Genomic DNA, 17,437 nt, shown 5'->3' with positions numbered 1-17,437 from the left:
ACTGCATTTTCACAACTCCCACTAGGAAAAAAATACTTACCAGGTTGTTTACAGTAGGAAAATTACTTTCAAATTTCCACTCAATTAACTTAATCAAAGGATGTGTTTTGCAAATGAAGTTTCTCTCTCAGTAGCAGCTCATGCCTAACAGTTCAGAAGTGCTATTTCACACCTTTTAAATAATTCCCTCTAAAAAAGTTTACCAGTGTACCTGGATATTCTAAAAGATACTAAATATTGATGGCTGAAATCTATTTTTGCTACTCTACCTAGACAATAACAGAAAATATGGTGATAAGGATATTTGCCAAGGTGACAGAATTACAGCACAGTTCTGATACCAATTTGCAGCCTTTTTCTGTATGGATTCTCTTACTCAAGCCAGAGAAAATAAGCTAATACAACTGTAAAACTCATTTAAAAAATCACATCTCTAGTACAATTGCAGGAATAACACTGATTCTTGAGTCTTCTTGCTGGTACCTTCTGTTTTATAATTGCATTTGCATGTATTGGAAAAAAAAATTAAAAATAATCTTCTCCTCTGCTGTTAGAAAAAATAAATAATTCAGCTAACTGTAAAAAAGAAAAAAGAAAAAAAAAAATCTCCCATATTCCTCATTAGGCTTAAGCAGAGAAGTAGTACACAACAAGGTGGAGGAAATTGTCCCCTGAAAGCAAAAAGCTTAAATTGCAGTACCTTTTAAAGTAATAAAATATTTCAATGTAAAAATTATATAATGAGCAACTATCCCATAGTGAGATATTAAAATCAACTCTGCACAATAAATAACATTGAACAGCTTTTATTTGTATGAAAAATTCTTACTCTGCAAGTCACTCCACCAACACTCATTTTGGCATATATCCATCATCCATTTCATAGCTGTCTTGGATACCACTTTTCCAGCAGAACTCACAGTCCAAGAGAAACACTATCTAGTGATACTGATCTGAACTTTGTCAGGCTGACACCAGTAGTTGAAAGGAAGAGATGAAAATTTGGAAGCTATGGCTTATTTGGAGAGGTGGGCAAAATGGCCTTACTTAGTCATAGGCAACACTCCAATCCACCACAACCCTTCAGGAAAGTGAAATATTGTTTTCTACTCAAACTCTCTTCCACCATAACAACCACACCTTTTGTTTCTCCCACACATTTAATTTTTGAGCATGTCCTCAGGGTTTAGTTTTCAGCCCCTGAGAGGACACAGCTCAGAGCATCTGTTCTACCAAACTATCAGCAGTTCCTTCAAGAGAAAAGTGTAGGACAGTGCCACTACCTGATGGATGCCAGCTGGCACTACTGGGAGTCTTTCAGCTGCATTGCAACCCTTATTTCAGTACAAATTATTCTCCATCCTCCTGCAGGCACACATAGGGCAGTGTAATTTTACATTGGAGTGAACTATTTTAATCAAGGCTGGCACCCCAACAACATCACACAGAAAGACAACTCAGTACATTACACAGAGCAAAAAATACAGTCTTTTAAAACTGAAGTGAGAGGAAAACAGTTTATCTGACTGCAAGATTTCATGAGAATTACTGAATCCTATTGCTGGTCCTGACACTAATCTGTGGTGAGACCGTGTTCCCTTTGTGCCCTGCCATGTACCGTAAAATGGGATAATACCAATGTTGCAAAGGATTAGAATGCTCAGGTTTTAAAGCACTGTGAAGTTTTATTCCCATTTATATACACTAGGAAGTGGATGATATTATCTCTGTCACATAATAATTAATATCTGAAAACTGATATATTAAAAAATAGCTTTAATACACCGAAAAATAGTAACTTGCATCCTATTTGAAAATTAACAAGCAGCCAGAAACAAACCTACCTTCCTGCTGTAGGGATTACTAATGACCAAGTTGGTGTCATCTGAACCAGATAAAATATATTCTCCTGTATCATTCCAGCAAATTGTGTTCACCTGCATGAATTTAAAAAAAAAATTGTTTAGACATACATTAATTAAATTTTCACCATATTAAAACATCAATACTCATCCGACACTACAGAAATAGGAGTTAACAAATTCAACTGAAATGATGTAATTTCTAAGCAGCTAGCATTAAAAAAAATTGTGTTTTTAAAACAAATTGATAAGGGAATCACCTGCTTCACCTACGGCATCTCAATTACTCCCTCTGCTCCTCAAGAGTTCATTAGGTAAATTAAGCTTCCCACAGTAGCCACAATTTTACACACTCAGGTGCTTTAATGTACCAAATCTACTCCACACAGAGTTCTCTGAATTTGAACTGGAGGGCATCACAGTGCTCTCATTATTGTATCTTCACCACATCCAAATTCTGACCATCCATTGCTTTGCACACTTTTCAGTGACTACACCTTCTCAGGGAAAAAGCACTGCAGAATCCATCCCAGATCCCTTTTGAAAGTGTGAATATGCTGGGAAAGAAGAATCCTACAGTGAGGTACAGAATTGTATTGGGAGAGCTTTACAATATATTTCCTTATCAATTCTCCTTTTCACAAGACTGTGCTTAATAATGTGTCAGTGAAACAAAGCTGTGAAAGCACTCAAAATCCAGGAAGCTCAAAAGGTATCCCCCAAGCAGCAGCTCATGCACAAGCACCAAAGACTGCATGCAAGACCATTATTATTTCAAGTAAGCCTCTAAAATACCTTCAAGTGCCAAACTGCAGCCACCACCATTTTCTGCTGGCTAGATTCTGTTGGCAGAACAGCTGCCTTAGTGTGATGTACCAGACTGGATTACAGAATTGGTAAAAAATCCATATCCATTTAGTTCTAAATTATTTTCTTAAGCCTTTTTTAATTTTTTTTTGGTTAATTCAAATGTTTCACTCTGAGTCCCCCTCAAACAAAAATAAATTTTGTTTAAAACAAATACACCCATTCTAGTTACTGTTTTAATGTCAAGTTTAGTTGGGGTTAGTTGCAAAATCAGAGTTAGCAGTTTCAGGTGGATCACAGGGACAACACCACCTTGATATTGTCAGGTGGAGGAATTTGAGGAGAGATCTTGGTGTTAAACAAACATGCCTATGCCAGGGTTAGCTCAGTGCTCAGCAGCAGTCAAATACTGTTAGGATTTATTAGGAAATGCACAGAAGAGCAGGGTATACATCCATGCATGGCAATCCCACGTCTTCCACACTACGCAGTTTGGGTTCGTATCCCGCTCCCGTATTCTCCATTTCTATTACTGCCCATTTGGAAAGAGAAATTATGACAAGGAATTACTGAGGTGCTCACAGATACCTAACACTTTATTGCAAGAAGCAAATAATTTGTACTGCTCTAGGGAAGGGAAACAATGGAAGCTTATGAGAACATGAATGACATGGAAAAAAGTAAAAAATTATTTTCTGTGGATATTCACAGTATAGGAAATGGAAGGCCTTAAACAAAACAATCAGATGACAAATGGCTTTTTAATGAAACTGGAAATCATTGTTATGAAAATCCTAGACACCAGAAGTGGAAGGATATACATATTCATCAAAGAGAAACGAAAAATGATCAGAAACAAAGATGCAGCTTCCACCTCCACCTGCCCATTAAAGCAGAGCACCCATCAAATGCTGTCTGCTTGTCCTGTCTCGACTTCCTTCAAAAACTTGTGCTGGCCACCTTCAGGGCCAAGTTTTCAGGCCCACTGAGCTTTGGTATGACCTTGCATGGCTACTCTTATGATTTTATAAATCTGGCTGTCAATCACCAAGAGCCAAAATTTCATCTAGCCCCCAGAACCATCTATCATTGAAATAACCTGTCCTAACAATGGCTGTACTCTAAAATGTTATCAAACATGGCACAGCACTACAGTGAGGGCAAACATACAACCCAGCAATGTTTATTTTCATCTGTGTTTCCTCTCAGGCAGAAAAATATTATTATCATTGCCTTAAAGAAACTAAAATGCTAATATAAGAATACAGGAATAGAAACAAGAACAAAACACTGATAAAACAAGAAAGCCACTGAAAAATTTAAAATCATGATATGAGAAAAAAACTTAGCACAAAAAATTAAACAAATTGAGGGGGTGGATATGTATATTAATGTACAAACCCAAAATCTGAAGAACAGCAAAGCAGAGAAACATTGAAAATGCAAAAGGAAGGCAAGATTATCTAAATTGCAGCATCACAAGTCTACACAAGACATCAATCATTCTCCTCCAAAATTCCAATTTCATTGCAATAATTGCCTCAGTTGAGCAATTTCAATATACCCTACCCAGACCAAAGCTGGTTCAAAAATAATCCTGAAGAAGAATGACATAACCAAACGTGTACTAGAGGTCTGTAACTAAACAGGCTTTTTTATTCTGTACCCAATCACCTTCTCAGCATTGCTGACAACAAAGACTCCAAAAGTAACAAAGTTTTCCAGTGAAATAAACTTGTTTTGGTTTTTTCCAGAGACTTTCCAGTCAATACACACCGTGTTCAGTACAACCTCTGACCAACACCAAATAACCCAAATAAATTTGCATATGGATCACTAAAAACAAATGCTAAAAAAAAAAAAAAAAAGAAAAAAAAGAACCAAACCAGAAATAAAGAGTTCTCGTCTCATTCTATGGTAGTAAACCCACTACAAAAATATAATGTTAAACAAGAACTGGTTAGAAAATTGGTTTTTATTTTGAAAAAGCTACATGATGTACTACCTGCACTGCCACTCAACACCCAACTAAAAGCATAATGTAACAGTTCCTATTCTGAGGGTTTGGAAACCTTGGGAAAGGGTGTTGGAGCCAGAAGAAAGGATACATCAAACACAAATGACAGACAATTACTAGCAAGGTAAAAAAAGTCAAAGGCTGTGTAATTAGCTTTTTTCTATTAAGTACTCCACATTATTAATTGCATCTAGCTTTATTTGTCACTCATCTAGCCCTGCAAGGAGTCAGCAGGCACTTGTGATTTATTAGTCAATTAGCTAGATATAAATTTACTATCTCTGTGTTCCTCAAAGACAATGCAGGAGGCAGTGCAGCCAATCCTTAGAAAACTGAAAAAGCAAACTCCTCACTTCCATGTAAAGTGACATCAGAATCAACTCTTTTGTGAACAGAAGAGATTAACAGAGTACAAAAATAGAAGAAAAGAAATAAAAATGACTGTAGATATCCAGAATATCAGGAATATCCCCCAAGCAAAGAAGGGGGTGAAAAAGGCAGTGCTTTTCATCTGTGGAGTACAAGGTGAAAACCGTGTTTCTAACAGAAAACAAATTTCCTGTACTGGTTTAAGCCTGGCTTTGAGGACTGCATCAAAAAAGGACTTGTTCCTAAGTGCCATCCTGAAGGAGATTAATGCCATGAAGGTTGCTGGTTTGTTTTTGCTATTGATCTGAATGCCTACATAGAAATGAGAAGTTAGTCCTTCAGGTAATACTCTTTATTTCACAATGTAGTATTACTCATGTCAAATGCTTCAGCTACATCCTGCATTTCAACCTTCCTCAGCTTTCACAGGACCAAAACTGGAAGAAAATAAGCTGTATTTTTACTGCAATTCAATATGGTTTAGAGTTTCTTTATCCTCTATTTTCCTTACACTTCATCGCTGCCTGTCCAGATTGCTTCTCTTTCAACATTTCTCCCTTGGATTTAATCACTTTATACAGAACAGCTCACCTAACTCTGTACATTTCCTCATCTTCTTAAGCTCCCTTTACAGCTAACACAGAAAATGGCAAGTTCTGGCATACAAATGATCTTACTGAATTTGACCATGTGAACCTTGTTGAGAGAAGCAAATCCTGCCCTGGCAGGATGATAAGGCTACTGCCAGACACCAATAATTCTGCAGAACCAATTCAATTACTTCACACACTACTGCTAGAAACTGTGTCTTCAAACCAAGGGGAAAATGGGACTGTTTCAAAGAGAATTGCCCCTGAACTCTGAGGTGAAAATACTCAGATTTTAAACAAAAAGGTGCATGGTAATATTACTGTTACAAAAGCATGGATATGTGAAGGAATTCATGGAATATTCCCTTCTTCACAGATATCCTGCCTGGGTATGATTATACACACAGGTGTATCTCCCACAGGATCTCTCTTCTGTGTAACAGGTAAGAACTTGGACTTTACTTTTATCCTCAATTAGTAAAAAAATGTCTTGCCTTAAGTAAGTTGTCCACCGTGTCCAATTACACAGCACGCTTTATATAGAAAATATAAGTCACAACTTATTCAACAGAACAATGAACAAGTTCTTAAAAACACCAATTAACCAAACAGCAAACAAAGAAAACCCCAAATCCCTGCCATCCAACCTTCATTTAAAAAACCCAACCACCCAAAAACCAAACCAAAAACCCAGAAACACCTTTTAATAGACAATACAGCTTTCATCCCCCACATTTGAAATGCATGCTGATTAGCAGTTGTGGGAAGAAGAAAAGAAAAAAAAAAGAGCCTAATTACCATTGATGGTAATAAGAAGTTTAATCAGTACATGCATTGTAATTTCATTGATTTCTATTTCACAGATTTTTTTAAAAAACAAATAGTAAGAAATTATAGTGAGTGCTTGTTAGTCCTAGAAGATTATTCCTTGCAAAAGACCACACAGTAAATGAGGTAAGAACTCCCAATAGCCCATTCCTTAAAGGTGGAGAGTTCTGAGCAAATTAACTTCTAAAGACATTTTTTCAAACCATAGTATTTCAATACTGTATTTAAATACTGTAGTATTTTAAACACCTGCAAATAATGCTGCAAGTTTACAATCTAAACTTGGCAATTTAAGCATTTTCCACCCACTAGAACAATTAGGCCATATGTTGAAGCATACTTTCAAAGCTAACACAAATCAAAATTAGTTTTCAAATACATATCCATCAGTATATTCAAGCAACACCAACAGCCAACATCAAATCTGCAATTTCTATTACATGACACAGAGGCAGATAATTGAAATAGAGATCAGTCACTTAATTTTTAACAAGTAGTGAACAAATATTGTTTTCCAATATTCTGTTTTAATAGGGGAAAAAAATCACTTTTATACAAGGAAATAAAGAAAAAAGAAATAAAAAGCCCTAATCAGGAAAAGAAACTTGAAAATTTTGATCTTCAGTATTTGAAGAGATGAAAAATTACTTAGAGAAGAAATTCAGGAGTAAAGTATCACTGTTACAATCTCGAATACAAAAATTAATAAATACACATAGAATTATATAATTGTTTGGGTTGGAAGAGACCTACATCATCATTCTTGCAACATTTCTTGAAAAAAATGAGCAATGTATATAAGTGTTTCATTACACCAACACTATCTGTACCAGAACATTAAACTTATAATGTAGTCAGCACAGGAAAAGTAGCTCAAATTTTATACATAGCAATTCTAATCCTGGTCTTTCCCAGACTTTCCATGCCCACAAAAACACAGGCACATCAAAATCACACTTCTGATCTCAAGAAGGCTGGATGTTAACAACACTTGTTCAATAAAACTACTAGTGTGTTAGTTAACAATCATATCACTCCTTAATTAAAAGTCCAAGCAACTCAAGCTAAAATAAAATCATCCTTATGTTTGAACAGCTTTAGAATTACATATGGTAAAGCATGAAAGCTGCACTTACATTTTCATTTTTTTATGGAATACCTTCATTTTTCCCAAATCTTGTACATCAAATACTTTAACAACCTTGAATTTCTGCTCTATTCCTCAAAGGTAACATGGCAGCCTCTTGCCCTGAAACTAGTTTAGGTAAAGGCTTTCATTTAAAAAGATATGTTTTAAAATATTTGGACCCCTTTCAAAAATTGATATTTAAATAACGAATATTTCAAGTTATGTTACTGCCTTTCAGGAAGGCTTATTTTTGTTTTCATTGTCTGTATGTCATGTAGCACTTGATCTGCTTTTTGAAATTGGAAAATAAATCACTCAAAACACTAATAAAGCTTTAAAAAAAAAAGACTTCATTTCAAGATTTAAGATGAGTCCTAACTGAAAAGGTAGGAATGTGTTTAAATGGCAGGAGAGATTAATTCAATCAGCAGTAGACACAGCATCAAGACACAGGAATGGGATTCTGTTTTGCTTCAAAGGTAAAAGTGTCAGATATTCAAGAAGAAACAAATAGCTAGAGAATTCAGATGTAGATCTCAACAGACAGAGTGGTCCAGCTCAGTTTTAATATACAAATATAAGATATGTCCCTTTTTAAGTTGAGGGACTATTACTATGGCAACAAAAATCACAATTTAACAATTTTTAATAAACAAAAAAGCAACAAGTGACTTACACATCCATCATGAACATTCAAGGTTGCTTCAAGTTTTAATCTTTGGATAAATTCTCTTCTCCCTGTGAAGAAAAATATCAATGATGTAATTTTTAAAACCTGAAGTAGATATGAGCCTGTAATGACCATTCACAGGTAAAAACCTAAACAGTAAAGAAACAGAATATAAATTTAAATCTTGAAACAATTTATATGGTTGTCATTTTACAAATCCTAAGACAAGCATGACATTTGCTGGTTCTTCCACCACCTTTCATAAGAGTGCAGAAATGGCAAAATGAACGTTTCACAGGCTGATGCTCCCTCTAAAAGTAATAGCAAGAAAACAGAAATTAATCCTGTGGTTATTTGGTTCACTCAGCTGAGAGGGAGCAAGTATAACACAGTTCAAGCAGTACAACCCTTGCATTTGAAAAACTAATATTTAAGACCAGTAACATTCCATTTCATAAAAATTATGTGAAAGGAAGAAATTAAGAATAAAGATGAAATCTATAAGTGCACATGAAGACAAAGCTCCAGGAACTTTCATGTCCTTATACCCCATATACAAACTGATTTACCACTGCACTCAAAAACACTACTGCACTAAACACATGAAGAGGGAAAAACAAAGTACATTGACAAAAATGTGGTCGTTTCCTGAAGTAGATGTTTAAACACATGGCTCCAACTCTGCAGTTATACTGAACCTAATATGCCCCAGAAAGCACTTTCAGAAAAGAAAAATCCTGATAAACCCAATATTTTTAACTTCAATCCCAAAAGCCCTTAAACTCAAGGACCATTACCCCTTTCTTTATTCTGTGTTAGCACATCTTTCAGAACAAAATTCCAGGTAAGAGCATCAGACTGTAGGCCTTTGCCAGGCTGCACTGTTTCCAAATATGTAACTGTGAAATTCACTAAAATTAACCTTCAAAACCTAGAATCACGAAAAGAACAGCAACAGAATCCACATCTGAAAAATCCTACATTTCTGAACTTGCTTTGGGGTTCAGCTCGAGGCAGAACCATGTCAGAACTCAGTGTTTCCTCTGGCACTGCAGCACATATTTGGAAAAGTAGTTTCTCCTCTCTCCACTTACTACCTCTGAATGCTTTTTATTTCTCCCATTTAGTCTCCAGCCCTGAAAAAGAACACCTGATATCCACACCTGGTCCCTCACAACCACCTGTCTGGAAGCAGGCACTGAGCATCCCTGCCCCACTCCCTCCTCAAAGATCAGGACACCCTTCCAGCAGCACCAACTCCTGCAGCTACACTCGCACCCCATCCAATGTTCATACAGCTTTCCCTCCCATCAAAAGGTCTGGGTTAGATACCTTGGTTTCACTGGAACTAGAAGCCATCTCCAAAATTCAAAATTGCTCATAACACAGCTCAAGTACCACATTAGATGAAGATCATATTTCAGCCAAGTATTTTTTCTGCTTCAAGAGGAGGTACTTAGTGGATGAAATGGTTATAAAGTGCTTGCACTTAAAACACACCTGAGGCAGCTTTAAAAAACTGAAAGCCAGACTTCTCTTATGTCCCATTTTATAAACATAGAAGTTGTGACATCTCAGCTGCTACAACTTCTGTTAACAAGGAATAACCATAATTAGAGGAAGATTAAAATAATGACATCTTATACACCATGCTCTTCTAGCAAGAATGTATGTGTTCTTTGATTAGGAATACACATCTACCAGCTCACTATGCTTTCTTTACCACTTTTTACCCATTTTTCTCCCCTTCAGGAACAGTCTTTGACCACAGATTCTTAATGGTTAGTTTATTGTACCTTTCAGTGAAATCCTATTATTTTTTCAGATCAAATTATTTCTGTGTTTTCAATGAAGGTTTCTACTTTCAGGTTAATTTTATTTCTTCAATTGCTTGTAAGTAAATGTGAATGCTGAGGTGGGAAATATCACCTGCTGCATGCTTGGGTATGCAGGTATACTTTGCATAACAGAAATTTTAAAATTTGCTTCTGGGGTGTTCCTGTAATGCAAAATACAGAGCACTAATACACCATCTCCAATAGGATAACTTCATTAAGAATTTACAACTCCATAGACCAACACAAAAATACAGTGTTTGCCAGACCCATCACACTTTCACTGAAGAACACAAAAATCTGATAGCAGTGGATGATTGTTGGGCATTGCACCACGTGCATAAAACACATCTGGAATGAGGTGATGTCTGCAGAGCAACAGGCAGGTGCTTGTTGAGAATCCTCTGTTCACACACACCAAAGATGATTCAAACTAATTTTTAAAAACAAACAGAGCAACAGATTTTTCTCCTTCCTGTATGCTCTGGTTTCAAAGCAAATCGCTTAAACCAGCAAGTAAGAAACAGTAACTGTGTTCAAATCTCAGTTTCCATTTTTATTTCCTTACAGAAATCTTTTGACAAAAGAAGATACGAACAACTCGTTGTTAGATTAGGATTTTTTTGGTCTTAATAAGAACACAGTATGCATACAAATTCCAGTAAACCTGAAATGCAGACATAAGGTGCCTCATATACTCAACACTTGGCCATTTTAAAAGATTAAAAAATTTGTTAGGTTTGCATAAATGGTTTGTTATATATGTGTTTAGTTATTTATCCTTTCATTATTTTTTATCTAAATATTTGGGAAAGGAATTAAATACAAACAAAATTACACCTTAAATAGTTTCTATATTCCCTAAAGGAAAAAAGGGGTGAGGGAGAAAGCAATTAAAATGCTTTGCCTCCAAACCCCCTCTTATTTGATTAAGTACTAAATGCAGTAAGACAACTGAAAGGATTGCTTGTAGTTTATCTGATCATTCAAAACTAGAACCACCAGATTCTAAGTTGTGCTTTTACTCTAAAATAAAAACCTGAACTACGTGAATAAACTGATCTGAAGAAAATATTGCCTCTGCTTTTGCAAGCTGAGAAAAGTCAGTGAATCTGTGTTCCTCGTACTTCAGCAATGACTCCCACAGGTTCACTTGGTTTGAAAAAAAATGCTCAGCAGTAAGCATTAGAATTTGTCACTTGAATATGTTTGTCACTGATCCATTGCTATGACATAAAAAAAAAAAAAAAAGTAACAATACCCCTTGGTTTGTTTTGTATTTACTCTTCAGCATCTCAGCTCTCATTGCTGGACTTCCTAACAGTCAGAGTCTCCATGTCAAGGGCTCTGCTCTCCCAAGTGACGAAATCTTCACAATCCCTAATTCCATTCAGCTAATCCAAAGGCTGCCTGTTCCCTCTACCTTCCTACAAAGGCAGCCCTCCTGCTGATGGACAAAACCCAAGCTTTTAACAAAACCCCAAAAGTTCTTTTCTCTTACAATATCAGCATTAAGACCACTGTCATGTTTAGATTTTTCCCACCCCAATACTGAGTACAGGCTCTCAAGCCAGAAACGATTTCTTTTTCTCCTGAACTACATAGTACCTCTAGAAAGGCAATAATTTAATTCTGTGAGGGTGATCAATATATTGCTTCCTATATTCAAATAAGGCCTGGGACACAGATCAAGTGATCAAGCTGTCATCACCAAGATTATCTCACTGGACAGTGGAACACATATGGGCTTTGTTTCAAAACTGCTAAGGTGAATTTATCAACAAATACACGATAAAGCAAAACAAAAAAAAGCTCTGTTAAATTTCAAATGGCTGTGATGACCTCCCTGTGAAGTGTTTACATTGCTGAAATTTGGAAAGCTATCAAGCCCACCATTTTCCCTGGTTATGCATCAAGTGAAGCCTCAAGGTTTAGTGCCACTCTCAGTACAACCATCAATAATATTTTCAGGTTTTAGCCATCCATCCATCCTCACCAAACACTACGCACTACAGAAGCCTCAAGGTACAGTGAAACACTCTGTGCAGCGATCAATAAATTTTTTAGTTTATATTAAGCTGGAGACTCAGGGACCATTCTGTGTATGAAAGAAGCCCCACCTTGAGGTGTTCATAATACAAATTTAAATATGGGAGAGCAAGTAAAAGAGAAGTTGCAGCTATTTCTTTGTAACTTTATTTCTTCAAAACATCCACTGTGCGCAAGGTGAAGCCAAATTCTGCCTTGCAACTCCCACCAAGAGAATTCGCCAACCTGGGGGTCTGGGCACATTTACAGAGCTCTCATCTCACTTCAGGGAGCAATATAAAAATACAACAGCATCCCTTGTACTCCCCACTCACAGTCCTTACACCATTTAGGTCACAATCCCCAGTTTAGGAATTGCTGATCAGGTGCTTTCTACGTGCCTGTTTTGGCAGAGAGACGCCAACTTTTCTTTTGTAAGCAACTTAGGCAAAGCTGCTTCAGAACTGATGACAGCTGACAAGTTAAATGCTTTGAGCATGCAAAACCTTCATGTATTTAAAACTGCACTCCAGAATTTCCCATTGAAGAAGGAGAAGAAGATCATTTCATGATGAAGGTTTAGCTTTAAAGCACGCTGTACTCCACAAAAATTTAACTAAACTTTGATCCAAAGCAGCACCAACACGGTATGAGATGTTAAAAGACAACCCTAATTCAGTAATAGACCCTATTTATCAAATGAACACTCATTTATATCAAGCTGGCTCTTTGCAGGGCCAGGTCCCTCAGCGCTGGCTCGCTGTGACATTTGGAATGCCCTAGTTTAAAGCTGAAATGGAGCCAGCATCTGTTCCCAATGCAGAGCACATGTTATCCTGCACTCTGAACGCATTTCAAAACTTCTCTTGGTTTTCCAGGGTACAGTTTAGACATTTCTGAGGTAACTCCATTTGTATATAGCTCATTTTGCTGGATTAACTACATGAAACTCTTTTAATCCACATCTAAATACAATTTTTCCAGCATACAGTAAACAGGACTAGACACAAGATGCACTGAATTAACTTTCATCAAGGTAAGTTAAAATTCTTGAAGATTAATTAAAACCTTAAAAATCACCTCTTAGCTATGTAAGCTGACACTGGCCCCATTTTATAGTCATTGAAATTGTGACACAGCAAACTCAAGCAATTTACCAAAGGAAAGAGTGAACCAGCAGTACTACCAGAAACCAAATCCATGGGTGTGACCTCCAGTCCTTTGAACAGGGCCCTGTGTTCTATTTCTTCACTCTTCTGCACTACTGTAAAAATGCCAAAAATTATAACTCTTGGTTCTGTCAATGTTTAAAAGACTACCTTTCAAAAGATTATGATCAAGTACTTCATTATGGTTTAAGTTCAAAGCAAGTAATTCAAATTATTCTCTGTTCTTAATGATACATCATGAAGCCTGAAAGCATGAACACTACAAAGAAAACACAAAATATTTTTATTGTCTACAAAGAGACGTTTTTGCCATTTCAATGCATCAGAGCTTTGCTACTAACCAGCCAGCATCAAACAACTTGGTGCTAACCAAGCCTGTACTCAAACCCTAAGATAGGCTTAAGTAATGAGCTTTAGGTATTAAGAAACACGAAACTTTCAGATATTGTAAGACCAAGACAGAAACTACAGAAGACAGGACACTATGCCCTAAATTATAAATCAGCAAGCCTGTAATATCTCATGGTGAGTATATTAATACAAAAAAGAGACCTGATGAAGTTTCAAAAAAAAAAGAAAAAAAAAAAGCAGTTCAGCAATGTTATACATTTTAGGGTAATAAATAAGCATTTTGGAAAATACTTCTGTTTAGGCTTGCTTCTACAGAATCTGCAAAAATAGGTTACTACTAATAATAATGCTCTTACCTAATACTGTAGGTAAGAGCACAGCTAGGATGTGTTTGCATTAGAAGCAATGGCTGTAATTAACTTTGAAACATCTTTTGGATACTGAAATATAAATATAAGCCTTCACTAGGTTCCATAACTGGTAAGGTTACAAGCATTTGGGCTTTAAACCAATTTCTTTAATTTCTGTTTGATATTTACCATGGTTTATGACTGAAAGATTATAAAAAATTCAGCTGTATTAATATGAAGTGTTTAAGGTGTTCTCAGTGACAAAAATGTGGGATAAAGTACAAGTACCTTTCTCAGAGAAGGCACTTTATCTGTGCTGTACTGACTGGTGCTAAGTGGATTTCATTCACAAGTACACCACATTCTGACAGATATCCTCACACTTCCCATACTTGAATCTTCTGTATTGTTCTTGCCACAGACTGCAAGTGAGGTTTTGTGACAGAAGGAAAAAAATGGCAGTTTTCAGCAGTTTTGATATTTATTCAATCCTTTAAAGTAGTCCGATGATCAAATACAAACTACTCACTGAGACAAAAGGCACTTGAATTTTTTATATTATGCCACAAGTATTTCTAATTTCTATAAAGCAGAGGACAAAAGAGAAGCTCTATCTATGTAAAAGATAACACATACCACCTTACTCCTATCAACAGAAAACTATCTGACACAGCTTAAGTGATTAACTGGACATAGGATTAACTACATGCAAAAGCTTTTGCTGTTTTCTCCACCAGCACTAAAATAGGACTCCCAAAGAAACACCTCGAAATTCTAAAACAGATACCAACACAAAAACAATAGTTACCAGATCAAGAAAAATACACTTGTGCTCTGCTTTCTTCTCCAAAAAAAGTCAAAGGACGCTTCTATTAACTGAAGGCAAAAAGAAATATTACACAGATTGCTGCAAGTTGGAGTAAACAGTATTACTGTAGGTTTGAATGTGTCTTTGGAAATGCTTTCCTTTAACTTTGAGAATTCATCTGGAACTGCTACATGGGCAGCAATGTTGAATATTTTCTTATAAAAATGACATCAAGGTAATAATCCAGCCAATCCTTAACAACACTTGGGGAAATAAGCATCAGGCCCTCTGCTTTATGTTCTCAGGTACTACTGATCACTGTGACACCCAAGGTTAATTAGGAGCTCCACTTTCCAGCAAGAAAAGATGGGATCTATGAAGTGGAGATGTGGTGTTTCTCCACCCCAGTGCAGAAGTTAAAATTGCTCGTAGCAGAACCAGGGTGTCTCACCTCCAAGCACTCGGGCAAAATGCACACTGGAGCATGCAGAATCACTAGAAGGAAACAAAAAGTGGAATCTGCTTTTAAGAAAGCATTCCTAGCAGGAATGTCCTGTCCTCTTTCCAGCTGAGGAGTGTGTGCCTCCACTGCTGCCATCACCTTCCAGTGCCTGCCAGAGGCTGCTGCTTCTCCCACTCTGCCACGGGACTAATCCCAGACAAAGGCTCTGGGTGAAAGCCTACTATTTAAAGATGTTTAAGCTAACTCAATACTCATTTTTAAACAGATTAAGAAGTGATTATACAGAAGCTTACTACCATATCTACAGATATGTCTTCTAGCAAAAAAAAAACCCAGGGCCTGCCTTTCCCACAAGTGAAATTGAGAACTTGGACAGCGTGGAACTGAATTAAGGCATTTACAATTCTGCACACCTGCCTAATTTAACATACTATTTAATCCTGGGTACTACAGGAATTGTACACTGCTGGGTTTATTTGGGGGAAATCGGGAAATAGATATATAGATACTCTAACAGATATGGAACATAACCCCGTAGGATTACAAATGTAAACACCAGGAAACTGCCCAGGATTAAAGATAGATTACATCAAAAGTTGAGCCCCAGTAGAAAGCTGAGTCTTGACAGTAGATGACTATTAAGTTAACAGTGTGCTGACATAGTTTAAATTATCACTGGCTATTTAAAAACAAATGGGGAAAAAGCCTCTTACTTTTAAAAATACCATTGCCTGTTGCATTAAACAAAATGTATTCATCCTAGTTAACAACAACAAAAAAAAACCCTGTTTAACTCCAAAGACTTTTTTTACTTAAAAGAGTTCTCAGGACATAACAGTGTTTTTAAAATAAAACCAAATTAAAAAGGAACCAGATTTTTTTCTCATTTCCTAGAAAGGTAAATAACCGGAACACACTACAATAATTGTAACAACAAAGCAATGCAACCTAAATAAAGAGCTGGGTTTGGTTTAACAGTTTAATTTTAACAGATTTTTATTTTGGTGAAGTTTCAGTAGTTCAAAAAGGGTTGAACAAACACTGATGATTCAGAACACATGGGAACAGAAGGGACGGATTCTCATCTTCCCAATGATACCTGTTAGAGAGCAGCCAGCACCAGAGACACATTCAATCTTCCCAGAGGAAAGGCTGCAAATCCTCGAAGAACAAGATGGGGAAAATAAAGGGTTATTAAAATTCACTGATGTGACTCAGATCCTATCTCATGATATTCGCATTCAATATTTAATAATTCAACACACACTAAAGCATTTGGGACACATCTGAATCAGCAGCTCACTAAGCCCCAAAGACACAAAAAAGCAGAGACTTGCACTCAAACAGTGAAAAATCCGGTTTTGTTTGAAAGCTGGCATAGTTTGTGTCTGAACTGATCCTTTTCCTTACTGCCAGCTCAGGACTGGTCTCAAGTGTCAACAGGTTCCTGATACGTGATCAGTTATATCCCACTAGACTATTCTGGGGACACTCAAGGATAGAAGATCAGGAATCACATGCAAAGTCACAAGAACTCACAGAGCTGCTGTGCAACATCTTGGAAGTGACTGAACACAGACAGGTTTAATGGTCTGCCCTAATGCACTTAATGGAAGCAATTCAACTGGAAGAAAGTTGAAAGAAAAAATTAAATAAATAAATAAAGTAAAGAGATCTAAAGGATCTCTCACATCACTGCCTCATCCTGAAATACAAACCCAGTACATGCTGTACACGACTTGTTTTTGCAGCAAGAGACAGCTTTCATGTATCCAAAGCTCATTATTAGAAGATCAAGGTACAACTTAACTAGGAAGCTGTCTGAAACATTCAGTGTCAAGGCACAAGCAGTTATTTACAAAGCAAATACACTCCCTGTACAAAAAAGCACACAGTGTAAATTCAATTAAATATTGCAATCAAAAATGAAAATAGAACTGCACACAAATGTCTGCAGTCTCCAGCTGTCTGCAGGAGAACACTGAGGCTCCAAAGGATATAAAGCAAATACATTTGCATCATAAGACTGAATATAATTCAAATATTATAATACCTGTAAAGCCTTGGGACTACAACCCACTTACACACTCCTACTTCCTGGCAGCCATTAACACACATGATTAATGTTCTATTAATCACAGGTATTACACATAAGGTTAAT

The 17,437-nt window shown here is 36.5% G+C and overlaps 1 protein-coding gene across 8 annotated transcripts in view; it reads right to left on the bottom strand.

The window, feature by feature from the left end:
- Window positions 1-17,437, bottom strand: part of DCAF6 (DDB1 and CUL4 associated factor 6) — a 76,394-nt gene that overhangs the window by 52,065 nt on the left and 6,892 nt on the right. For all 8 annotated transcript variants that reach the window (XM_014882796.2, XM_088158340.1, XM_088158312.1 and 5 more), the window contains exons 2-3: window positions 8,279-8,340; window positions 1,845-1,937 (exon numbers count right to left, since the gene is read on the bottom strand). In XM_014882796.2, coding sequence (XP_014738282.1) covers window positions 1,845-1,937; window positions 8,279-8,340 — 155 coding nt within the window. The remainder of the gene's footprint in view (window positions 1-1,844; window positions 1,938-8,278; window positions 8,341-17,437) is intronic.

This window comes from Sturnus vulgaris, chromosome 2 (genome assembly GCF_052056855.1).
Source record: "Sturnus vulgaris isolate bStuVul1 chromosome 2, bStuVul1.hap1, whole genome shotgun sequence".
Lineage (NCBI taxonomy): Eukaryota > Metazoa > Chordata > Aves > Passeriformes > Sturnidae > Sturnus > Sturnus vulgaris.
The sequence above is the reverse complement of the archived record's forward strand: the minus strand, read 5'-3'. Positions and strand labels throughout refer to the sequence as shown.